The sequence below is a fragment of the Mandrillus leucophaeus genome, unplaced genomic scaffold, assembly GCF_000951045.1.
Source record: "Mandrillus leucophaeus isolate KB7577 unplaced genomic scaffold, Mleu.le_1.0 Scaffold64, whole genome shotgun sequence".
NCBI classification, from domain to species: Eukaryota; Metazoa; Chordata; class Mammalia; order Primates; family Cercopithecidae; genus Mandrillus; species Mandrillus leucophaeus.
Window position 1 is genome coordinate 315,328 of NW_012106919.1, and position 24,601 is coordinate 339,928.

General features: G+C 38.1%; 2 protein-coding genes across 5 annotated transcripts in view; one reads left to right on the top strand and one right to left on the bottom strand.

Annotated features, from left to right (window-relative positions):
* Positions 1-149: 149 nt before the first annotated feature.
* On the bottom strand, positions 150-22,903 carry DRAM2 (DNA-damage regulated autophagy modulator 2). Of its 2 annotated transcripts, XM_012000699.1 has the most exons (10): positions 22,492-22,653; positions 21,971-22,169; positions 20,068-20,130; positions 14,230-14,374; positions 9,025-9,092; positions 7,529-7,668; positions 3,315-3,492; positions 2,687-2,769; positions 1,626-1,718; positions 150-1,088 (listed from the first exon to the last, which is right to left on the bottom strand). In XM_012000699.1, exons 4-10 carry the CDS (start codon positions 14,358-14,360, stop codon positions 981-983), a joined length of 801 nt encoding a protein of 266 aa, XP_011856089.1. In that variant the 5' UTR covers positions 14,361-14,374; positions 20,068-20,130; positions 21,971-22,169; positions 22,492-22,653; the 3' UTR covers positions 150-980. The 2 variants fall into 2 exon arrangements, with proteins under 2 accessions (XP_011856089.1, XP_011856088.1); XM_012000698.1 differs by lacking the exon at positions 21,971-22,169 and having other exon boundaries at positions 22,492-22,903.
* Positions 21,906-24,601, top strand: part of CEPT1 (choline/ethanolamine phosphotransferase 1) — a 47,789-nt gene continuing 45,093 nt past the window's right edge. For 2 of the 3 annotated variants that reach the window (XM_012000695.1, XM_012000697.1), the window contains exon 1: positions 21,906-22,216. The gene's annotated coding sequence lies outside the window, so the exon portion shown is untranslated. Of the gene's footprint in view, positions 22,217-22,665; positions 22,763-24,601 lie in introns of those variants that run through there. The other variant, XM_012000696.1, reaches the window with a different exon arrangement.

Below are 24,601 nucleotides of genomic sequence, written 5' to 3' on the forward strand. Positions count from 1 at the left end.
TTTAATTGGATTGCCAATTTTGTTCTTTAGAATTTGGGCTCTACAAAAGTTACATCCCATTAAAAAGGCTCAATATTTACCTGTTCAAGACTACTTTTACATGTAATTATAACTTGCTATAAACAAAAATCTAAGAAGCTCTTGACTACGGTTATGACTTTTGTTTGATATTAATCATATCTGCTGTTATTCCCAAACTTTTCAATGTTATATGAATACTAACCCTTGTTTTATATAAAATATGACTAAATTTACCTATAGGTACCTCTCTCCTTCATTGGTGATTACAGTCTCACACCAGAGACTAAACTTCATGAAACTACTGCAAGCATGTGTATGACAGACCAATCAGCTTAGTATCTGGCATTGTGATCAGAAAAAAAAAAAAGAAAAAAAAATCATCACCTACAAAATCTCTTGGGCAAAACTTAAGCCATGAAAGAGCTCACACGAATCCAGGTCTACTTTCCAAGTAGATTCCAGAACAACAACAAAAAATTAAGACTATAAGAAATGATTTAATATGATAAAACTCCCATTTCAAAACCCAGTTCTAAAGAATTTACTGACCAATGCTGATTATTTAGTCACGGAAAATGTCTCTCACAAAAGTGCTCCTAACAAAATATGATCTACAATAATTTATAAAATGTGAAGGGCTGGATGTGCAGACTGATTGGTGCACGTCAGGTTGTTTCTCTTAAATAAGGTATAAAAAACTATGATATCATAGTCTTTCGACTTTATTTTCTAGGATAGAAAAGTATAGGCATAGGTGTTTTTAATAGTCTTCTTGATGATATCCTTTAAAATAATCTATCAAATGGCTTCTTTCATGTTTCCTGATTATCAGTATTCATCAATGTTACTGTCAGCCTTGATTAACTGGTTGAAAATTCCAGAGCAGAATAAGCAACTTCTGTGAACCTTTCCCCAATCCCTGAGAATCATAATCATTACAGAAATATTTTATCCTTTCATCAAATATCTCTGGAAAGTAGCCGTGTTCGTTCACTGTTAATAGGGCAAGGTGCAGTGTCATAGAGGGTTAATCCATGTAAATTGGCTTCCACCCGTAAAGAAATTTTCTGGAACAGAAAAGAAAATTATATATAGAAGTTTCCTCCTTAAAGAGAGATCACTCCTTCAATATGTTCTATAGGCTACCTTGTGATTACGAATGTAAATCAATTCTAATGGTAATAAGAGTGAGACAACTGTTTTACTGTCAAAGGTATCTTCTTTGTACCAATTAAAATCTGGAAAAACCAAGCTTCTGTATTCATAAAGTTCCTTGTTTTTCTTTGGTTTCTACTAAGAATCAGTATAATGTTGAGAATGACCTATGTAAAAGTACACAGAATCAATAAAAATTTCTATGTAAGAATTTCTGAAATTTATTTTATAGCCCCATTTTCAAGGCTAAATCTTGCTAGCAATACACTACACTTCTTTAAACACAGAAACAATTTACCTGAAAAGTTACATCACTTGTTTATGATACCAAATCATAAACAGTTAATTTTCAAAAAGGCTGAGAGTTGCCTATGGAAAGTTCTCTTAGTCCACCTTCCTGGACTAAGAGAAGGAAGTCTCACTGAATGAAGCTAATACTGTTTTCTTACCTGAAAATCACGAATGTAAGTCAGGAAAAAACCAAAGAAGGAAAATGACATAGACCATTCTGCTGCGGTAGTGATCATGTGAAGCACATAACCCTGAGTCAGAGGAAAAAAACAACAGTTTTGTGAAATTTCATTTAAACGATCTATATACTATGTTTCAAATAAAAAACACACAATTCTTACAAAACAATGGAGCTTCTGAAAATCAACCCTTGACTTACCAGGCATATATCTCTAGAATTAAAGAGCCAGCATTAGGAAGTCCTCCTAAATGACACTCTATTTATTTCACTGGGAGCGAATAAAATTTCCACTTAAATAGCTAAGACAGAACAGGATCATTTTTACTCTACAAACGAGAAATTACTACTGCCTTACCCAAAGCCATAAGATTCATAATATGTGACTAAGAAAAGTTTAACAATGCTCAGAATAAACTTAGTAAGTGGTGTGTTTATGATATTAAATAATATATGGGTTACAATTGGGAAAATCTAGTAAATTATTTCATTCATTACCACAAACATGTCCAATTTGGGGTTAATTCTTAAATAAACCACCACCAAGTGGTTTGTGAAAACAGAGGAATTCAATTTATTCTTTAGTATATGTTCCCCTTCCTTTATTCTCAGGGTCCAAGATGCTATCTACATTCAGATATTGACAATACTGAAACCTAAATGCAGAGTCTATAATCAATTTCCAGATAACAAAAAGTGGGAGATGTCTTTTCAATTCAGAAAGCAAGTATTGAAAACATAAATGATCGTGGTTGTCTATATTATATACTATACCCACATTTAGGGGAGTCAATTTCTCAGAAAACTCTTTTGCCATCACAGTGCTCTTCATATTTTGACAATATCTACAGATCACAGGTAACAGGAGAATATAGAAGGTTCTACATAAACCCTACCATATCCAGAAAATAATTTTAATACAGAACTGATTATTCCACCAGAAGACCTTCATTGTTACTGATGAAATGAAAAACACATCAAGATCAACCAAAATAACCATCTTTAATATAAAACGAAGTTTTATAGACTATAAGTTCTTACTTTGTCCTCGGGGTTCCAATGGAGTTTCTGTTCTAAATCAGTCCCAAAACTGCCACTGTGCAAAATTGATGAGCAAGTCAGCACTATAAAAACATAAGTCAAGGAAGAATCTCAGAGAAGACCTCAGAGAACAAAGATAACTTTACAGTCTAAAAGGATTACTCACACATTTATTGCTAAGGTCTGAACCCATTTTCTTAAAGACTTAATGTTACACAGCAGTGGTACTGTAAAACAAAATGTGCTGCTCAGAGGGTTACAACAAAATGGTTCTCACAGTCAAATCCCACCTCTTTGTTCAGAAAATTAGCAGTTCTATCATAATTTTTAACTAAATAATGGTTCTCAGAGATGGCATTTACTCATCTCTCATTTCTTTAAAGTGAGTATGATCAGGCTCAACATTTTTGTTCCTAGCTCAATTACTGAAGTGCTATGTACAATCTGAATTTTATACTTCAAATTCTTTAGTTTAGGGTTCTGAACCTAAGAATCTCTCCTACAAAAAAAAAAAAAGAAAGAAAGGAAGAAAGAAAAAAAGGCTTCTTACACTGCACCAATAGTGTTCACTTAAATTTTGTCATTCAATTCCTTTCCAAGTGTAGTCACATTGTACAGTGAAGGATACTGCTAAATGCACTTACTCCACACCAGATAACCAACAATAGTCTGATCCAGAAGACTTGTTTGCCATGGATTTTGGGCTGCATTTGGTAGGAAAGGATGGTCTGAACAAACATATATAATGAGCCCATACCAAAGGTAAGCACAGCTCCACTTACATGTGCAGCAAAAAGGGCTGTTTTCTGAGAATAGAAAGAAGAAATACGTCAATAAAAGAAAATCAGAACACATTGGCAACACAACATTTAAATGCACAAGTCAGAGATTTCAATAGGACATTCACTGAGTAGAGAAGCTCAGCCAACTCTACAAACAAATTACTTTCTGAGGTAATTTTCTCTCACAATACTCAGCATAAACCTGAGGATTATAGTAATACCAAACTATTTCATACATCTCCACTGGAAATATAATAGGAACTATTCAATTATTATTTTCTTCATTTAATAATATGTTTACTTGGTGCCTATTAGGTGCTAGGCACTATTCTAAATCTTCAGATCCATTAGAGAACAAAACAGCAAAAATCCAGCTCTGAGTTTAGTAAAGATACAGAAACAATAAATATAAACTTCAGAAATAAGGAAATTCCAGTGTGCCTCATGGTGATAAGTGTCATAGGAAAAGCACAGTGCAGTAAGAAAAGATTAGGATGGACTGCAGTGCTGGGAACTGGGAGTTTCCATTTAAATTCAATTTAACTGTAAATAAAATTTAAAGACTCAAGAAATTGAAACATTTTCCCTTGGCTCTAGCTTGATTGGTTTTATATAGTTACGCTGCCATAAGCCAAGGAACAACAAGGACTACTGGTAATCACCAGAAGCCAGGAACAGATTCTCCCTCTGAGCCTCCAATAGAGAATCAACCCTACCAACGCCCTGATTTTAGACTTCTGGCCTCCCAAACTTTGACAGAATAAATTTCTATTCAGTCACCCAGTTTGATATTTTATTATGGCAGCCATAGAAAATTAATATAGATTTCTGCTTACTAAACTTTTACTATTCTCCTTTGATAAATTTTGTATGAAGAAAAAAATTCCTCTAAGTAGGCAGTGAAGACACTTGCCATGTAGTTACTTTACTGAACATATACAAATTTGTTTTAAAAGAAATTCAATTTTTATTTTTTAAGTTAGATTTTTCAAATACCATTTTATAGCAATTATTAGGCATCTCTTTAAATGCAGGCAACCATAGCAATAACAGAATTTTTTATAATCCTGCATAGTCCCTTTAACCTCTCTCAATAAGTTACTAAATAATTAATGAAAGCATGTTTGTCCTAAGTACTACGCTAGGTGCTGGAAATACAACGGTGAACGTTTCAAAACCATTGTGCTTGTAATTAATAAAGAAATACATCAACTAAAAAATAAAAGTAATAAATTTACAACCATGGATATAAAGGGCGTTATGGCATACCAAACAGAGGAAACAATATGTGAAAGAGAATTAAATAAGCTTGTCCTATTTAAGGAGCACAAAAAGTGATATATACAATGGAGACATTAAGAAGGGGAATAATGCAAAATTAGGCTTGAAAGGTAGACATCAGCCAGATCATACAAGATCTTTGAGTTAGGCAGTTTGGTGGTTTAGCAAATTATTTCTTTCTCTCTTGATTGTATCTCTTTCTACATAATTTTTAAACCTGTAGAACTTTAAGCAAGGACACAGGGAAGCAAAGTGAGATGTATATACATTTCCAAAAGATCACTTTTACTACAATATGAAGAAATGACTCAAGGAATGTAAGAGTGAATGCACAGGAACCATTGAGGAGGCTATGGCAGTAGCTCAGATGAGAGATAATTAAATCTAAACTAGCTGAGAATAAGACAGTAAGGAGGGAAGTAAAGACAGAAATGGAAAGAAGTGAATGTCTTCAAAAAATATTCAAGAAGTAAAACCAGTAAGTCCCGACTCCATTTAAAACACAGTGCTAGCCTCTCTTCCAAGCCAATATCTGCAAGGGTAAACCATTTACAGACCTGGTTTTGTAAAATTTTTCCTGTATAAATTACCTAGAATTTGTCTCCACAAAAGAAAAGGGGCAGTGGAGGAGGAAGCAGCGCACTCGCCATTTTAAGTAGTAAACGTTTACTCTGGAAAGGAAGGAGATCCTCATTAGGATAGCGGTGAGTAAAAAAGAAAAAAAGAAAGAAAGAGAGTCGTTTGATATCTGCGTAATGCTACAGGATCTGGTTATAAACAGGGCCCAGCAATAAAGCCATCAGTGAAAGATGAAGAGGGCAACTAAAGTTGCATGAAGAGATGTTAACAAAAGAGAAAAAGTAATTTAATTCAAAATTACACGGCCATAGGTACTCTTGGGGTGAAGGTAAATTAGAATAAAAGCTAAAAGCAAAATAATAAAGAAAGTATATAGGCTACCTTAAGTAAATGAGATAAAGGTGGAAAGTCAGTTTGTGTGGGTGCTATCAAGAACTGCTATTAGCATTTGCTGGGCTGTGTAAACAAATATTGGAGATCCATTTTTACCATAAAAGTGATGAGAAACATTGTTAAATTGACCAAGAGACAGAGAATCACCATCCTCACACTGAAATTCCCCAAAACATTTTTTAACAATGAGCTACAGAAACTGATTAGGGAAGGCAGAACTCTATTTGTGGCACAGACAGCTAGCTAGTAGCACACCCAAATTGCTGGTAGCCTTTCATAGTATAAAGTGGCTGCTGGGAAATAATGTCTAGCAAAACTACATTTTCTCCAGGGTCCATTTTTTCTGACCCGTGCACACCTGCTGCACCCCTATATCTAGCAAACATGAATGTCAATGGAATTACATGAGTTACTGTCAGGTGACAAAAATTCTCTCCTTCACCAAACCCAGCTCAGCTTACTCTGAACTCTCTTGTCAACTAGGTCCTGACTTCTGGGTTGCCATGTTCATCTCATCTCTGCATTGTCCAATTTTAGCAAGAATCTTGTTCAATTTAGCCATAATCCTCCATTCTCAATATCTGATCACCATAAATATAATTATCACCTCTACCATGCCTCAAGTGATGTCTAATCACCCTGGTCTGCCTTCACCAAGAATCCTACTAGGTCAGCGCTATGGTTTTGACATTTGACCCCTCCAAATCTCAAGTTGCAATTTGATCCTCAATGTTGGAAATGGGGCCTAATGGCAGGTGTCTGGGTCACAGGGATGGATCCCTCATGAATAGACTGATGCGGGGGGTTGCGGGTGGTGAATGAGTTCTCGCTCTATTCATTCCTGTGAGAGCTGGTTGTTAAAAAGAGACTGGCACCACCACCCCCTTGTTTTCTCCCTTGCCACGTAAAGCTCTGCACACACCAGCTCCCGCTTTGCTTTCCATCATGTGTAAGCTTCCTGAAGTCCTCATCATAACCAGATGCTGGCATCATGCTTCTTGTACAACCTGCAGAATCATGAGCCAAATAAAGCCCTTTTCTTATAAATTACCCAGCCTGAAGTATTCTTTTATAGCAACACAAAACAAACCAAGGCAGTTTAACCAGAATTCCTTCTTAACCTTTACGTTTCCAGCTTAGTAATTTTCTATCCACTAACCACTGCACCCTGCTCCACAGCTATAAATTCCCACTTTTACTTGTATTCAGAGTTGAGCCCAGTGTTTCTTTCCTACTGCTCTCTCTGTGGAGAACTGAAAAATATTTGATGAAGGCTGACCACTACTTTCACATTACGTATTTGACATTATTTTTTCCTGAGAAAAAGCCAGAAGACCTACAGCTCTTCCTTTCGTTTCCTCATATATAAGGCAGGACACCTAGGAATGCGGGCAATCAATGAAAACATCCAAACAAGTAGATAAAATAGGTAAATGATTATAAATTGTTAGGCATGCTAAAAACAAAACTTTTAAAATCTGTAATTGTGTCACTTATAATTTGTATCAATTTTGTTTTAGTAGTGAGTTGAAGTAATCTCCAACTAAATAGTAATGAAGACTCTATAGTCCTGTGGATCCTAAAAAAAAGTTAAAATAATTTGTATTTGTTCAGACTTTTAAATATGAATTTTTCTAGTTGTGCAAGTAGCTATTTCTCATAGGGTCAAATAATTTAAAGGAAGTGATTTATATTTTGTTAAGGTAAAGAAATAACAGCATGTAACTGAATGCTTCAGGTTTCCCTTTTAATATATAGTACATTTACGTACTTAAGGAAAATACCTATGCTGGGCTAGAACACAAACCTGGAAGTTTGCCACAACAGAAAGTCCTAAACAACTCAGTATTCCAAGTACAAGGCCAGCCTTGTTTAATTTGATGATAACGTTCTCTTCAGGACTCAGGGCATGAACTTGCTTATAACGAACATAAATGGTAGCAATGCCTGGGAAAAGATAATCCAAAAAACAACAAAGTAATAAATAACCAAGAAATAAAGTTGCCAATGAAGAGTTCACAAATGTCACTGCTATCCAGAATCACAGATTTTCCTTTTAAAATTAACCAGAGAGAATAAAAAGAAAAAAACAAAAAACAAAATAGCTGTAGTTTTGTTTTTGCTTTTAAGAGATGGGGGTCTCTCCATGTTGCAGAGGCTGGACTCCAACTCCTGACCTCAAGTGATCCATTGGACTCAGCCTCCCAGATAGTTGAGACTGTAGGCACATACCTGTGTGCCTGGCTCATGCTGTGGATGTTGGAGAGCCTTAAGGTTGTATTACAGAACTACTGATGTCTCCAGTGACTAAGCAAATCATTTGCCTTCCATGGGTCTCATATTTACAAATAGTTATATAAAACACAACATATTTTTATGATTAACATCAGAATCAGAAGTAACTAGTTCTAGAATATAGATAAAACGGGCATAGGCAAAAAACCCAAAAGCTTATTTGTGTCACTCTCATATCATTTTATTTCAAACTACAACTTGGCTCAATAAGATATAGCAGCCAATTACACAGGGGGAAAAGCCCACCTTACCATATTCATCAGTCAAGGACTAGCTAAATCAAATTTTCCACTGCAGAAATATTGCCAGAGAATTCAACAGTGTAGAAAGCATTACAGAGATATGCTGGTAAAGACGTGTTTCTAAAGAGTTTGGTCATGAGACGAACTTCTTTAAGTTGAATTATCTTCCTGATTTCCATTTTTGACCCAAGCAAATAATAAACATCATACAGAAAAATGCAAATATTTAAAACAATCACACTTGATGGAAAAATATGTGAGTAAACCATTAATAAAAATTTGGTTCAAAATAAACAGGGCCATGAAATACTTCAGTAGCAACTCTATCCTTTTAGCATTAGAATGTTGCTCAAAAATCAAAACATGGTTCCATCTTTATTCTCAAACACCTAAACTGCTTATCCCAAAGGAATTTAGTTAGGATTACTTGTGGTCAGCTGCATCCACAACTCTTTGTTCCTTACTGGTTGCTTAAGAAGTCCACTACAGTCCTCAAGGAATATATGGTTATACTTAACAACTTCCATTTGAATGAATAGTAGAATAATCCTATACATATTTTTTAAAGGTTTATTCCCATAAGTCAACATTTCTAGAAAAGTGTTTATCTTTTAAAAGGAGCATAATTATGATCAATTATTTAGTGATAACATACTCTCAAATATAACTAGAAAGTAAAACAAGTAACACTCCAGTGTTGAAAGAAGAAAATACAGTAGCAATTTGGCTATTAAGTATTATTGTTAAAATCACTTTCAATACTTACATAAAACTGCCGCGATATTTAGCATTGCCCCAAATAAGCATTTTTCTGGAGCCAGTGTACCAGTGTCACTGAAAGAAAAAAAGGAAGATATGTGCATTTCTCACACTAGATAGACACATATATTTCTTCTAAGGGATAAGAATACCAGGAGTTACTTCAAACCTCTTATCTTTTATAAGTCCATGAGTTCAACTCATATCATTTTACACAGAGAACATGACAATTTGAGTTCACAAATATCTGCCTACTTCACTTTCTACTCACATCATTTTTAAGATTATTTCTCTTCCACATAGTAGAAATCAATATATACTGATTTTTAAAAAGCTATTCTTGATATGTTAAGACTATGTTATTGACCGACCATCATTCAGGCAGATGAATTTATCTGTCCCACCAGAATATTCCTTAAACACCACAGGCTTTTCACAACTCTGCCTTTTTGCGCCTTTTGTTGACTATGCCTGTATTCAATTAACACCTATTAACCTACTGATCAATTTTTAAAAGTATTATCAAGTACTTACCATGTGCCAGACACCATTTCAGAAACGGGAACACAGTGATAAGTAAAATAGACAAAGCCCCTGCCCTCGCAGAGCTTACATTCAAGACCAGTTTTGAGTCTCTTCCCCTCTATAACCTTGGATGACTCCTCTAGCAGATAGTGACTCACACAGCATGCTTTCTGAACTTCCATAAACTCACTTACCACACAGCATTGCAATGTATCCACTTACATGCCTGTCTTTCAGGGCAGTATGCAACATACCCAGGCAGATTAAAACCCCACCACTTACTTACTGCAGGACCTTAGGTTCATCCTTTTATCTCCCTAAAACTGTTCCCTTCATTTGCAAAATGGGGCTATTCATTCCCTCCCAGCTTCATCATATCACTATAAGGATGAAATGTAACGGTAATGCATGTTAAGTATCTAGCACAGTAGCAGGCTCATGGGAGATACCCATTAAATATTAGTTCTTTTCCCCTTCTTAAAACTACTACAAAGACTAAAAAGACAATGTCTTTGGCCTTGAATTGACATACTACAGGAAAGAGATAATCAGGGTTTCAACTAAGACAATGCAATGGGGATAAAAAAGAAATAGAAAGTTATAGCTGGTAAGAAGCCATAACATTTAGTAAACATTTAGATTAGGGGTGTTAGGAAATGGAAAATATTAAACATGAATTATAAGGATTGCTCCTTCTAACTTTACAATTCCGTGAGTCTTTCTCTTAAAAAAAAAATAAAAATCTGCAGTGAAAATAGAGAAACAAAAAATAATGTATTTGTAAAGAAACAATTATAAAATAACAAAACGGATCTTTTACATACAAAAGATTTTGGTACTTTGACCATCTTCAGGAGGAGGGAATAAAAAAGTAGAAGTTCCTTCTACTTTTCAAATTTTCCACAATATATATGTATTATTCTTAGAAAAAAGAAATCCATAATTTTCATAGATACACTTCAAATGGTACATGTAAGTTAACAAAGGTATGCATTTCCAGGATGGTTGGCTAAGAGTGTTTCTTCCTTTGGCTCAGGACAGAATGACAAACACTGGCCTACAAATGAAAACAGCCATGCCCATCACCTCATTATCACAGCACTTCATCTCAGTGGTCACAGCATCACCAAAAAATGTCTGACCTTCTAACATCAAAATATATGTTATCATTATTGTTTATGTTAAATATTGGCAAAGTTTAAATGTTTTTAGATTAAAAATATACATAGATGTTGTAATATTTCTTCTCTTACCCCAGTGGCTAGTCACTCCCTTGGGCATCCACTACTTGAACCAACTAAGAGAACACCTGAAGCATACTTATAGCAAAATTGCCTTTGAAGTGAAATTTACATTTGGTTATGTCCACTGGGGCTGTTAACAGCTAAACTTTTTTTTTTTTTTTTTTTTTTGAGACAGAGTCTCGCTCTGTTGCCCAGGCTAACAGCTAAACCTTTTGGATAGGATCTATGAACTGAAAAGAATTTTGCAGACTAGCTAGTTTAATCATTTTGCAGATGAAGGAAATGAGCCTACAAGAAATAAAAATAAGTACTAGAGTTTAAATATGTATGTCAGAATGTTGGAGAAAGACCTCAGGGTAATACTAAGTTCAACAGCAGGAAAATTAAAAAGCAGAAGGGGCAGAACAGAAAAGGATGTGCCTAGGGTGCTTTTTAAAGAAAATCACATGCAGTACCATCAAGGAAGTGAAACCCTGAAAAAGAACTAAGTGGCATTTTATATTACAGTAGTCCCTTGGTATCTGTGGGGGACTGGTTCCAGGACCCCCATCAGATAACAAAACCTGGGGATGCTCAAGTCTCTTACGTAAAATGGTGTAGTATTTGCATATAACCTATGCACATCTTCCCATATGCTTTAAATCATCTCTAGATTACTTATAACATCTAATACACAGCACTTCATTCCTGTGGATTCAACAAAGTACTTGGCACTTGGCAAACTCAAGTTTTGGAACCTGATGGAATTTCTGCAGAATATTTTCAATCTGTGGTTGACTGGATGTATAGAAGTGGAACTATGGATACGGAAGGCTGGCTGTACTAAAAGTTCTTCAAAATGAAAGCAGACAAGTTCTCAGATGGAGAAAAAAAATACTGTGAAAGACCCTCACAGATGTTAAATATGTATCTTCTGGAGTTACTAAAGAATGGTGTGGCTCCTCAGGCTACATATTCCACTAGCAGAGTGGTAATTATTTATCAAATTATTCCTCGAAATGGAAGCTTAAATTCTAAAACATTTTTGGGTTTTGTAAATCTTCCCAAACTGCATCCAATTTGTTTATATCTTTTGTGCCAAGCCATACCACTGCAGAAACAACATGTAAATAGTAATGTCCAGATCTTTTCTTGACATTTTTAAAAGATAAATTTAACCTTCCAATTTATCATTCTTTAAAAGATTACTGTTTTCTGTGTTGGAAAGGTTATTTTTCTGAAGGTAAACAAATAAATGAAACAACCACAACAACAACAAAACAAAAAATATTACTTAACAATAGCAACAAAATCTGGCATCTCTATGAAGAGACCGATGTTTCAAAAGCATCATATAGAGGTTGAATACTTTCAGGGGCGGACCTAACTATATTCCATGTGAAATCATCTAGATTAAAACCCACTAGTAGTTGCTTAATCATATTTAATAACAATGTTTTAATAATTATGCTTTCTTCATCTCTCTGCCCTATGTAATTTATTTACCTTTTATAGAGAAATTTAAGCCTCAATAGCTCAGAAACCATGTATATGATTATGATTTCCTCATATCCTTTTTGTGAATGTATAAATAGATGCAATACTTTTAAAAGCATGTCTAGAAATGTCAAATGAAAAATGTAGATGCCCTATTACCTATCTAGCAATCTCACTTCTAGAAATCTACCTCACATCAATATCAGTATGTAAAGTTATATGTAATAAAACCTTCATTATAGCACTGTTTGTAACAGCCAAAAAAAGGGAAGAAAGAATAAGTAAGCAATTTCTGTCAACATCCTATCACTTTTTACAAACGAAACAAAATTAAAAACTCAAAAAAGTGAGAAAGGAGGAGAAAAAAAAGAGAGAGTTTTGTACATACAGGATAATAAGATAAAACAAACCAAACTCTGGAAGGAAATCTACCAAACTATGAATTGTCTCTAGGGTATAGAAATTGGAGGGTGTCAGGAAGGGATTTTTGCTTTTCATTTTTATAATCACTCTGGTATTATTTAAAATTTGTTGTAATAATTACTGCCATTGCAATTTTAAAAAAAGAGGGTTATTATAGCTTCTTGGCCTTTTGGCTAAGATCAAGTGTAAAAAAAGAGCATATGCAACTGACTATCCCTTCTTCATTCATTGTGAGATTTCAAAAATATTATCGATCAATTTTGATACTTAATACGTCAAAAATATCTAGGCAGCATAAAGAGTAAAAGCCTAGCTTCTAGAGTCAAACTGTCCAGGTTTAATTCTTGGTTCCAACACTAACTGAGTTGTATGTTCATGAGCAAATAACTTGACCTCTCTGGACCTCATTTCCTTCTCTCTCAAATGAGGATCATAGTTCCTATCTCATCCAGTTGTTGTAAGGATTCAACTATTTAGGACATGAAGAATGCTTAGAAAATTACTTTCTACGAGGCTGGGCGCAGTGGCTCATGCCTGCAATCCCAGCACTTTGGGAGGCCAAGGCGGGCGGATCATGAGGTCAGAAGTTCAAGACTAGCCTGACCAACATTGTGAAACCCCGACTCCACTAAAAATACAAAAGTTAGTCGGGCGTGGTGGCGTATGCCTGTAATCCCAGTGACTCAAGAGGCTGAGGCAAGAGAATCACTTGAACCTGGGAGGCAGAGGTTGCAGTGAACCGAGACTATGCCACTGTACTCCAACCTGGGCAACAGAGTGAGACTCCATGTCAAAAAAAGAGAAAAAAGAAAAAAAAAAAAAACACAAAGTTTTGGGCATGGTGGCTCACACCTGTTAATCCCAGCACTTTGGGAGGCTGAGGCGGGTGGATCATGAAGTCAGGAGTTCAAGACCAGCCTGACCAACATCGTGAAACCCCATCTCTACTAAAAATACAAAAAATAAAAAAATTAGCTGAGCGTAATGGTACACGCCTGTAATTCCAGCTACTCAGGAGTCTGAGGCAGAAGAATCACTTGAACCCAGGAGGCGGAGGTTGCAGTGAGCTGAGATTACGCCACTGCACTCCAGCCTGGGCAACAGAGCAAGACTCCATCTCCAAAAAAAAAAAAAAAGAAAATTACTTCATATGTAGTAAGTATATCAAGAAATGCTTGTTGTTTCCATTATCTTTTCATATTATTATTATTATTGTTTGTAGTTTTTTTTTTTTTTTTTTACTTTAAGGGGAGAATAATTCCAATTCTATATTCTGAAATAACTTCAAATACTTACTTAGAAAACAAGGCACTAAGGAGTCACAGTTCAATAACCAGTTCACAAACTGAATCTTACTGAGCTGTCTCTACATTTCTCTATCACAAAGGAAAAGCCAAATTTAAGTTCCTTTATATATTTTCTTTATTGTTGCAATGCCAGTGTAAGATCTGATTTTTAAAAGGTTGACATTAAATGTCGGCTTCAATGTTAAAATAAGAATGAGACGTAAAGAGTCTCCTATCTAAAGAATACATTTCACTTACCTGATATAAGGTAAAGCCGGGTCTATATGGTGGAGTGTTACTGCAGTAATGTATGAAAATATGAAAGCAGCAGATGTCCAAATTACAAGAGCTGAAGGAAGGAAACTTAGGCCTTGCTGAAACCACCACATTTCAAACAGGTTTTCTGAAATAGAAAAAACATATTAAAAAATTCACAGGGGTTTCCTCATCCTACTTTAGCCATCCACACCCCACAGCCTTGTATTTACCACCTCAAGCTGTTTCACCTCTGAAATCATCCCTCATGCCATACCCTAACACTTGCTCTCCTTCCCTTTCTTAGTGAGTGGAACCAAGATTCACCCACTTGACATAGCTAGACACCTGCTTTCTTGTCCCATCTTCCCACGGAAAGTACCAAGGACTGTTTATACTACCTCCTAAATTTATTTCAAATCTACCCTTTTTCTCCATCTTCACTGTCATTACTTTACCCAAACCACCATCATCTCTTGGTCGATTATAACTTCCTAAGGGGTACCTGTGATATTGTGAAATATATATGTATTTGGTCTTCATCCCATTTCCTGGCAAAAAGCTCTTAAAAACGCTTGGAATCTCCAGGGTAATAGGAGTGTCTTCTATATACTAATAAGGCTTGCAGTTCATAGATAGTTTTAGGATGGGAGCTGGTCACAGGAAAGACCAAGGCATAATTACAGGGTTGGATATTTAGTCCTCCATCCCCAATTCCAGGAAGGCAGAGAGAGAGGATGACAGTTAAGTTGATCGTGCCTGTGTAACCCATAAAAACCCAAAAGGACTGGGTTGAGAGAACTTCTAGATAGCCAAGTATGCGGAGATTCCTGAAGGATGGCATACCCAGAGTGGGTGCAGAAGCTCCGTACCCCTTTCCGTATCCCTTGCCTTGTGCGTCTGGTAAATATAAGCGTTTCTCTGAGTTCTGTGAACCACTCTAGCAAATTAATCAAACACAAGGAGTGGTTAGTGGGAACCTTGGTTTACAGCCAGTCAGTTAGAAACATGGGTAAGACAACTCAGGCTTGTGATTGGTGTCAGAAGTTGGGAGGTAGTCTAGTGGGACTGGGCCCTCAACCCGTGCAATCTGATGCTATCTCTAGGTAGATATCATCAGATTTGAATTAGGGGACATCCAATTGGTGTCGGCTGGTGGAGAGAAATCTCCATACTTCTTGATGATCACAGAAGTATTGTGTTGATTATTGAGTGAGAGAACAGGAAAAACACTTTGGTTGGTTTTTCTTCCTCTTTTTTTTTGAGACAAGGCCTCACTCTGTTGCCCAGGCTGGAGTGCAGTGGTGCAATCACAGCTAACAGCAGCCTTGACCTCCCTGGCTCAAGTGATCCTCCCACCTCAGCCTCCCAAGTAGCTGAGACCACAAGTATGCACCACCATGCCCAGCTAACTTTGTTATTTGTAGAGATGAGGTCTCATTATGCTGCCCAGGCTGGTATCAAACTCCTGGGCTCAAGAAATCCTCCCACTTCAGCCTCCCAAACTGCTGGAATTATAGGTATGAGCCACCCAATCCAGCCTAGTTTTTCTATTATTACTCAGTCCTCCTCCAGTCTTGACCAAACCAATCTAGACTCCATTCTAAAACCAAAGTAATCCTTCTAATTTCAAAATACCAATCTGATCACCTTATTCTCCTACAATGGTTTCCCCTAAACCCTTAAGTCTTTCCTCCTTAACATGGTCCATAATATGTCCTTGCATCGTCTGTCTTTACTTATCTTTTTTTTTTTTTTTTTTGAGCCAGAGTGTCACCGTGACACCCAGGCTAAAGTGCAATGGCGCAATCTCGGCTCACTGCAACCTCAGCCTGCCAGGTACAAGATTCTCCTGCCTCAGCCTCCTGTGTAGCTGGGATTACAGGCGTCTGCCACTATGTCCAGCTAATTTTTGTATTTTTAGTAGAGATGGGGTTTCACCACATTGGCCAGGCTGGTCTCGAATTCCTGACCTCAAGTGATCCACCTGCCTTGGTCTCCCAAAGTGCTGGGATTATAGGTATGAGCCACCGTGCATGGCCTGTCTTTACTTATCTTTCTATATTCACCTCTGGCCATGCTTGGTTCTCAATTCTTTGCTCTAGCATCATCATTATTATAAAAGCAAACACCTAGCATTTACTATGCCTTACCAGTGTTTACTAAACACCTTAAATACATGAAATAACGTACTTTCCTCAACAGAATTACAGAGGTTAAGACAACTGCCCAAGGTCATAGAGCTGGATGTGGTGGAGACAGGATTCGAACTCAAGCAATTTGATTCTAATGCCCAATCAACTATGCCACACTGCCATAGCATATTTCTTGCAGATCTTCAAATGTGTCATGCTCTCTAGCACACCTTCAGACCTTCATGGTGACTACAACACTACCTACCCAGTTAACTTTTGTGTTTTTCAAGGCTCAATCTTTCCAGCTTCAGTTGAGTGTCCCCGCTATGTTTTTAATAGCACCCTTTACTTCCCCAACCAGAGCACTCATTACATTTAACTTGCTTGTTTGGTTTTCGCTTCCTCACTAAACTTTAAGTTCTGTGAGAGCAGGAAACAACTGTTGTGTTCACTATTATATTTCCAGCTCTTACATGGGGGCAGCGGGAGTGGGGGCAGAGACAGAGGGCCTAAATACCCCCATACCACACATCACCACTTTCTTCCTTGAATTCCAGACTAAGGATGTTATTAAATAATAATGAGTCAACGATGTGAATTAAGAAACATTGGAACAACTTCATGCTTTTAATTTTTTTAATTTAATTTTTTTAAATATAGGAATACTTTTAAATTAGAATACTCCCATGTATGTGAGAAAAATTTCATGTTTGAAGGTGTATCTTCTCATATTTTTTGATGACCTAAAGAAATTTAGTGTTTCCCATGACCTTTGTGAATACTTACAGCTTCCTCATCTGAGACTGACTTTCCAAAGAATGAAATCTCAGCCATTTTTGATTCGTATTTGTCATTTACTCTGGCCATCTGATTTGTTGCTAAATATATACACTTGCATTTCATAATCTTCTCTTTTCTCTTCCTTTTTCCTTGTCAGTCCTTAACATCCCATCAATATCTTTTTTCTTCATCTATTCAGTTAATCATGACAAGTCCTTGCCAAAATCCTATTGGTGCTTTCGCCTGTATAGGTTTCCAGGACAAGAGTTCTTAATTTACATAATTTTGAGTCATTTCTAAGATCTTTAAATTTTTCATTTTTCATCTCTTTAAATGTTAATTTCTGTTTCTGAACATTCCCATAAATCCTTAGGCGTCTATGTCAGTTTAGCTGTCCCTTGTACACGTTTTACAGTTTTTGACTCTGAGCCTATATTGGACAATCTTAAAATCTGGAAGTATCCTAAAAGGCTTAACTAAGGGTGAGTCATTACAGAGAGGATCCGTATTTGTTTTTTCCAGAGAGTATGGCACATCAGCAACCCGGGCCAACTTTATGTTAATTTCTTGGCTTCTGGTTTTTCAGACCGTGTAGGTATGTAAATTTGAACTTTTTGACTATGAGTGATGGCAGACCCTCCAGTTTCAAGTTTTCAGGTGGTATCTTTATTCCCCCACCTGGAGCTGTGATGAAAATGAACAAATTTCTTTGTGACCTCCCTTTGCCAGGAGGGAGAGATTTTTCTGGCCCACCTATGACTGAGTGTGTAGACTTTTGTGGGTCCTGGCTGAAGTTGGGGGAAGGTGCTTCTCCAATACCATGAGTTGTACAATTTCAAGTGGAAATACTTAAACTTTATTCTATGAAAACATCACCCACTGAAACACAGGTACCATTTACACCAACTACCATGGAATGGCACCCATTGGAGCTATGTGCCTGGGAGGTTACAGGGGTATGAATTCTATCTCTCTGCTTTGGCTAGAGAGCAGCCTGTCACCTGTCCCAGATTGTGCTTTACTTCTGCCATCAGCCAAATGCCCCCAAAGGAAATACACTGCTAGTATACTACTCTAGTTTCGGCCTTTTTTTTTTTTTTTTTTTTTTTAACTTTTTAGCCCTGGAGATTTCCCTGTCTTTCGTAGAAGACCTGTCATGAATTTAATGAGCTAATTTATTCAGCATTTTGGTGTACTGGTAAAAGGGATTTTCAAATATTTTGTCCACCTCATTGCTAGTAGCAAAATCTCTTGCCCCTTTGTTGTTTTACATGTCTAAATCCTTCCTTTTCTTCAAAAGTTCAAATGCTATCTTCCACAGACAACTTTACCTAAGCCCTTTGTAGACAGAAATAAGCACCCGTTTCTCCGAGAACATTTGATTTTCACATCTTTCAGAGCTCATTATCTTCTATAGTATGAAAATTGAGGATGGTGTCTTAAGGGAATAAAATCTTTCCACTTCTCTACCTAAGCAGAGCAGAGGACCTTACCCATAGTAATCATTCAATTATGTGTTGAATGAACAGCCAAAGCAAAATCCTTTTAATTCCCAAAACTGTTTATGATTTTTCTATTTCAGTAAACAACATTACCATTTTTTTCAGGTTATGACGATTCTAAGACTTCAGAGGAATCTTAAGTTCTCTCTTATAAAGTCCTCACATGCTGTCACCAAGTGAGGGCAATTGTATTTCTACAAGTCATTTAAACCATTCTTCTTCTCAGTTCACACTGTACCTATGTGATTCTGACTTTCAATTCTCTTGCCCTATGTGCTTTTTCCTTCCCCTTCACCCATTCCACTTGCATTACTGAATTAACATTTGTAAAGTATTCCTCTCCTCAAAACTGTTTTTTTAAATAAAATTGTGTGAACTTGAGCAAGTTTCATAACTTGTCTGAACCAGTTTCTCCTTTGAAAAATGGAATAATGTGAGGCAGGGTGCGGTGGCTCACGCCTGTAATCCCGCACTTTAGGAGGCTGAGGTGGGCAGATCATGAGGTCAGGAGTTCGAGACCAGCCCGGCCAGCATGGTGAAACCCCGTCTCTACTAAAAATACAAAAATTACCCAGGCATGGTGGCATACACCTGTAATTCCAGCTATGCGGGAGGCTGAAGTAGGAGAATGGAGGCTGAGGTAGGAGAATCACTTGACCCTGGGAAGCAGAGGTTGCAGTGAGCCAAGATTGCGCCACTGCAATCCAGCCTGGGCGACAGAGTGAGACTCCATCTCGAAAAAAGAAAAATGGAATAACATTAAGGTTATCGGCACAGATTGTACCAGCTGATATAGCAACCACTGCTACATGTAACTATTGAAATTAACATCTCAATAGATTAAAATTAAATAAAAGTTTTAATTCCTTAGTCACACTAGCCACATTTCATATGCTCAAAAGCCACATGTCATCATCCTGGCCAACATGGTGAAACCCCATTTCTACTAAAAATACAAAAAATTAGCCAGGTGTGGTGGCAGGTACCTGTAGTCTCAGCTACTTGGGAGGCTGAGGCAGGAGAATCACTTGAACCCGGGAGACAGAGGTTGCAGTGAGCCGAGATCACGGCACTGCACTCCAGCCTGGCGACAAAGCCAGACTCCGCCTCAAAAAAAAAAAAAAGAAAAAAAGTCACACGTCTAGTGGCTACCATTCAAGACAGTAAAAATTTAGAACATTTCCAAGATTGTAGAAAAGTTCTACTGGACTGTGCTGAGTAGTTTTCGTACAGCTTATACTGATAGCACAAGCAAAGAACCTAACACATTGCTGGTGCATAATAAATGGTAGCTTTCAATATTATCTGTTAAATAGTATAAAATAATACCCAGTTCATAGAGGTTTATTCAACGATTAAATAAGATATGTATTTTCAGAGATGATCAGTATATACTTGTTCCTCTTATGTGAAAAATGAATTACCTGTTTACAAGTTCACAAAATGTTAGTCTTCAGATCTGCTCATACCTGCACCTTTTGTAAGTGCTAAAATCCACAAAGAAAATAGGAAGTTTTTCTCTCAATCCAAATAATTTTAAACACGTACAGTTTTAAGTTAACACACCATATTGTTCACGGGCAGAATACTAGGCTATAGCATTGTTAACAGGTTCTTTTTCTTTAAAGAGTTGACACTTGAGTTTTTTACAATGATGTTGTACCATCTGGAATTAAATAACGTTTTAATTCTAGGATATCAATTTTCATATGCATTCTCACATCCAACACCTTCACTATCTTAAAGAGGATAAAAGAAAAATCATTGACTCCTCCTATAGAGAGACAACATGAGGAAAAAAATAATAGATTAAACAAAATAAAGCAATTGCAAATCCATGTGATATAAAGAACACAGCTGTGAGATGAGATTTCTCCAACTGCAAGTCCTGCCTTTACTACTGCCCAACTCTGTGATTTCAGGCAATTTACGTAGCTTCTGAGTTACAGTACTCAAAGAGTTGTTCCTTGGAGTGGAGTAGAATAAGCACACAATAATGAGAGCTGATTTATTAATTATGTAGTTATAAGGCCACAGGTATGGAGTACAACTTCTCTGTATGAATTTTTTCTATGTATGAATTATCTTGGATTCGTATCTCCTTAGGCTTTGAGAGTCCTAGTTGTTTAAACTGACAATTTAGAGAGAAGCAGGGCTTGAAATAAATGGTTTACCAGTTTGCGAATGACAACTGAGGAATTTAAATGCATGGACTAGTTGAGGAAGACTAATTGTCAATGTGTTTTTGCCTTTGAAACCCGAAAGCATTGCTGAGTAATTGTCAACCAAACAAAATTAGAATTTTAATGATTCATAATTTAAAAAACCTTTCAAAATAATTGAGAGTATGCAGGAATAAATTTCACAGGGCAGTAAGAATGTTTATAAAAATGTTCTTGTAGGCTGGGCGCGGTGGCTCACGCCTGTAATCCCAGCACTTTGGGAGGCTGAGGCGGGCGAATCACGAGGTCAGGAGACTGAGACCATCCTGGCCAACATGGTGACACCCCGTCTCTACTGAGGCAGGAGAATCGCTTGAACCGGGGAGGCGGAGGTTGCAGTGAGCCAAGGTCCCGCCACTGCACTCCAGCCTGCCAACAGAGCGAGACTCCATCAAAAAAAAAAAAAAAAAAGGTATTGCATCTCTAGCCTATCTTCTCTGCTTTCTTCGAAGTTCCATGAATCAAAACTGTGATTACAATTTTTTTAATAAATATTTAAATACCCGTGGTAATAAAACGAATTCCTCATGCTGTCTCTGCCAAGTGGTGAATGCTAGGAACTAAGTAAATTCTGGAAGTTCCAAGTGAACGGTCAGAAAGCCTTAAGCTGCTTTTAGAGATGCACAGAATCATCAGGCTCAAAGCAAAATACAATTTAAAAATACTTACTTTTCTAAACTCTAACTTGGCCTCCTGACAAACGTAATATTCTCCTAATGGTTAAATCCTAAAGAGTATAGAAAATTAAGTTTTTTAAAAAGCTGCATCAAATGTTACATTAAGAGAAATGAGGACAATCCGATAATGCAATGCAAAATACAGAGTTGCATTTGGTTACTGATTTATAAATTAAAATTTGGGAGAACTGGAAAGATTATTTCTACAGTGTTTCTGTGTTTTTCAGATGTATCCTACTATAAAACACGGTTGTGAAGATACCCAGGACAGGCAATTTCCTTTTTGTGTAGGACCCACCCGCTGCGATAGAATTGAGTGTAAAAGGCTGAGCTTCGTGTAAACACAAGGTCACCAGGGATCATAATTTCAAACTCTCCCCTCCCCCTCACTCCCTCCAGCCACCAAGGTATCTGAACCCAGAACTCACAACAGGAACGTGGACTCACTGCAGCTTTTGTGGGAAGGGGATGAAGATTCTTGGTAACTGCTTCAACAAACCAGAGGAATTAAATAGACCTTTGATTTTTCTCTGGAGGCGCGAAGCACTAGGCCGTTTGAGGATCTCCGCTCCGTTTTGCCTGGGACCAGGAAAAGACGCGAGAGACGGAACTCGCCACCAGGCACTGCTTGGGGAAGGAGGAGAGTAGGGGAGACCAAGAAAGAGGACAGAAAGGTAGGGCACGGAGAGCTGAGCCCAGCTGCACTCATCCCCGCCCCCGGAAACCCCCGCAGCTCCCGCCCCAACCAGGCCCTCTCTGGCGCCTGGCACAAGGTAGCCCCCGGAGGCAATGAGAGCCAGCACGAGTCTCGCGCGCCCGCCACGCGGGTAAGGGGGCTCCAGGCTGCGCCTACTTCCCAAGCTGCCAGATCCCAACCTCTGACGCACCCTTCTAAAGGGAGCGGGCTCCAAGCGCTGGGGCCTGTCGTTTCTCCCCTACTTCGGCTTACCTTACCAGACGGACCAGCGCTGACCGATAGCGCCTAAGCCCGCCCGCTAGAAGGAGACAGGGCTGGGCCTTAGGGCGCGCTCCCGATCTGACCGGCCGGCCCCCGGGGCGCGCTCACGGCCCCGAGGAGCGCGCTTACGGCGCTGCTCTTTCAAACCTTGTTTCCCTTTACGGCAATCGCGAAAGTGTCGTGAACGTGCTGCCGCGGATCAGTCATCCAGTCGGCTGGAGTCGGAGGTGGTATCTCTAGGGGTGTGCTTGTTGGGGTCAGGGTAAGGCTGCGGGACGCGGTCACCGGGCGTGAAGGATTTGAAGGGCGTTGTAGGGGCCGGTGGAGAAAGGACTGGATGCTCTGGGGCGGGTCATTAGGATATAGCTGTGTATGGACTCGCGCGAGGCGAACGCAGTCCTTCCTGGCGCAGGGTGGCCTCGCGCGCGGGGTTGTGGGGAGGCGAGGGGCGACTGCCCCCTTGCTCCTCTGTGGAGACATTGGGGTGGCGGAGCGCCGGCGCGGGAGCCGGGGGACTGTTGTGTGGGAGCCAAAGGTAGGGGTGGGAAGAACCATGGAGGGCCAGCCTGAGCGGGCCGAGGGCTGGGAGCGCTACCCGTGCGGAACGGACCTTGCCTGTCAGGTCCACACCCTCCTGCCCGAATGCTGGCAAGTCCACACACCGTGTGGCATCCTCTGCCGGGTTTGCCTCTCCTTAAGAATGCGATGCTGATGTTTGTGGCTGGGACTCGATTCTAGTTAGCAACTTTTCTAGAAATTTCAGCCTATATTGATAAGCTGTGAGACTGCTAGCCGGCGCTTATTTCAGCAGTAGTCTTGCAAGGAGAAATAACCAGAAGAGTTGCTGGTGTTTGCCAGTATTCCCAGAAACACTGCATGAATGGGATCTTTACGTTTAGTCGTGTTTAACTTGTTTTCTCCAATTCAGTGCTTGGCATTTTGGTGTCATTTTTGCCATTTTGCATCATTAGTATTAAATATATAATTTTGCTTGAAGTCTTTTAGTTCATCAGTAAATCCGTAGTATAATAGTAGGCAGATTCATAGTTGTTTTTCAGCAAATGTTAGTGTCTTGTATATGGACAAAGAATAAAGATGTATTGCCTCCTCGAACTATTAGGAATATGTCCAGTTCGTAGATGTTGAGTTGAACGACTTATAACACAAGTTAGACTTTGGTAAGGGCATTTAGAGCATTACTAAATTAGAGCCATTGCCATTCACATAAAATTCGTGATTGAGGTTCTAAAAGTATTTATTTGCCTATTCGTTTTATGCTGAGAAAAACTAGTTAAAGCCCCCTGCACAACTTGTCTTTCTAACACTTCTAAGAAATAAATTAGGTAAATCTACCTTGTGTTAATACCAATTACATTTTATTGCACGATTTCTTTGTTTTCTAGGCTGCAGATTTGTTTTTTAAGCTGGCTAAAGGTGCTGATGTTCTTTTTGAGGGTCATGTTGTGCTATTTTTTTAAGAGACTAGAAAAATAATCTATAAAATGCCAAGCTTTTGCTGATGTTTGTGTTGTGTGTGTGTGTGTTTTAAGGGGGAAGAAAGCTATTTCCTCTTTTAAGGAGTGCAAGATTTCACTTCAGCAAAACGCTAGATCTAAATTGTGTTACACAGCCCTGTTTTTGCTTCCGAGTCTGCTGAAAAGGCTTTTGTTTTTGTAAACTTGCTCTATGTATCACTTGTTAAATAATGCTGAACTTAATCCTGTGATCCTATTAGTTTTCTTTTCCTTTTTTTCCCTCCTTTCTTTCCTTGTTCTTTATAATTTGCCCTTCCTTTCTGCTAGTGTTGCCATGAGTATTTTTCTTTAGCCAATTACCTGTGAAAAGACTGTAAACATACTGCTGAATCAGTGCAGATCAAAACTTGGCACCCTTAGACATGGCAGGGATGGACATTCTGGAATTTCACACAACAGGTTGTATATTGTGTAAGCTTACCTTATGCACTTCTCAGGAGTTAGAGTTTTGTTTTTTGTTTTTTTTTTTTCAATGTGATACTTGTCAGCCGTTCCCCATGCTAAAGTCCACACAGGAATAATGTAGCCAGTATGCCATTATCCTCAGCTGATATAAATGCAGCCGT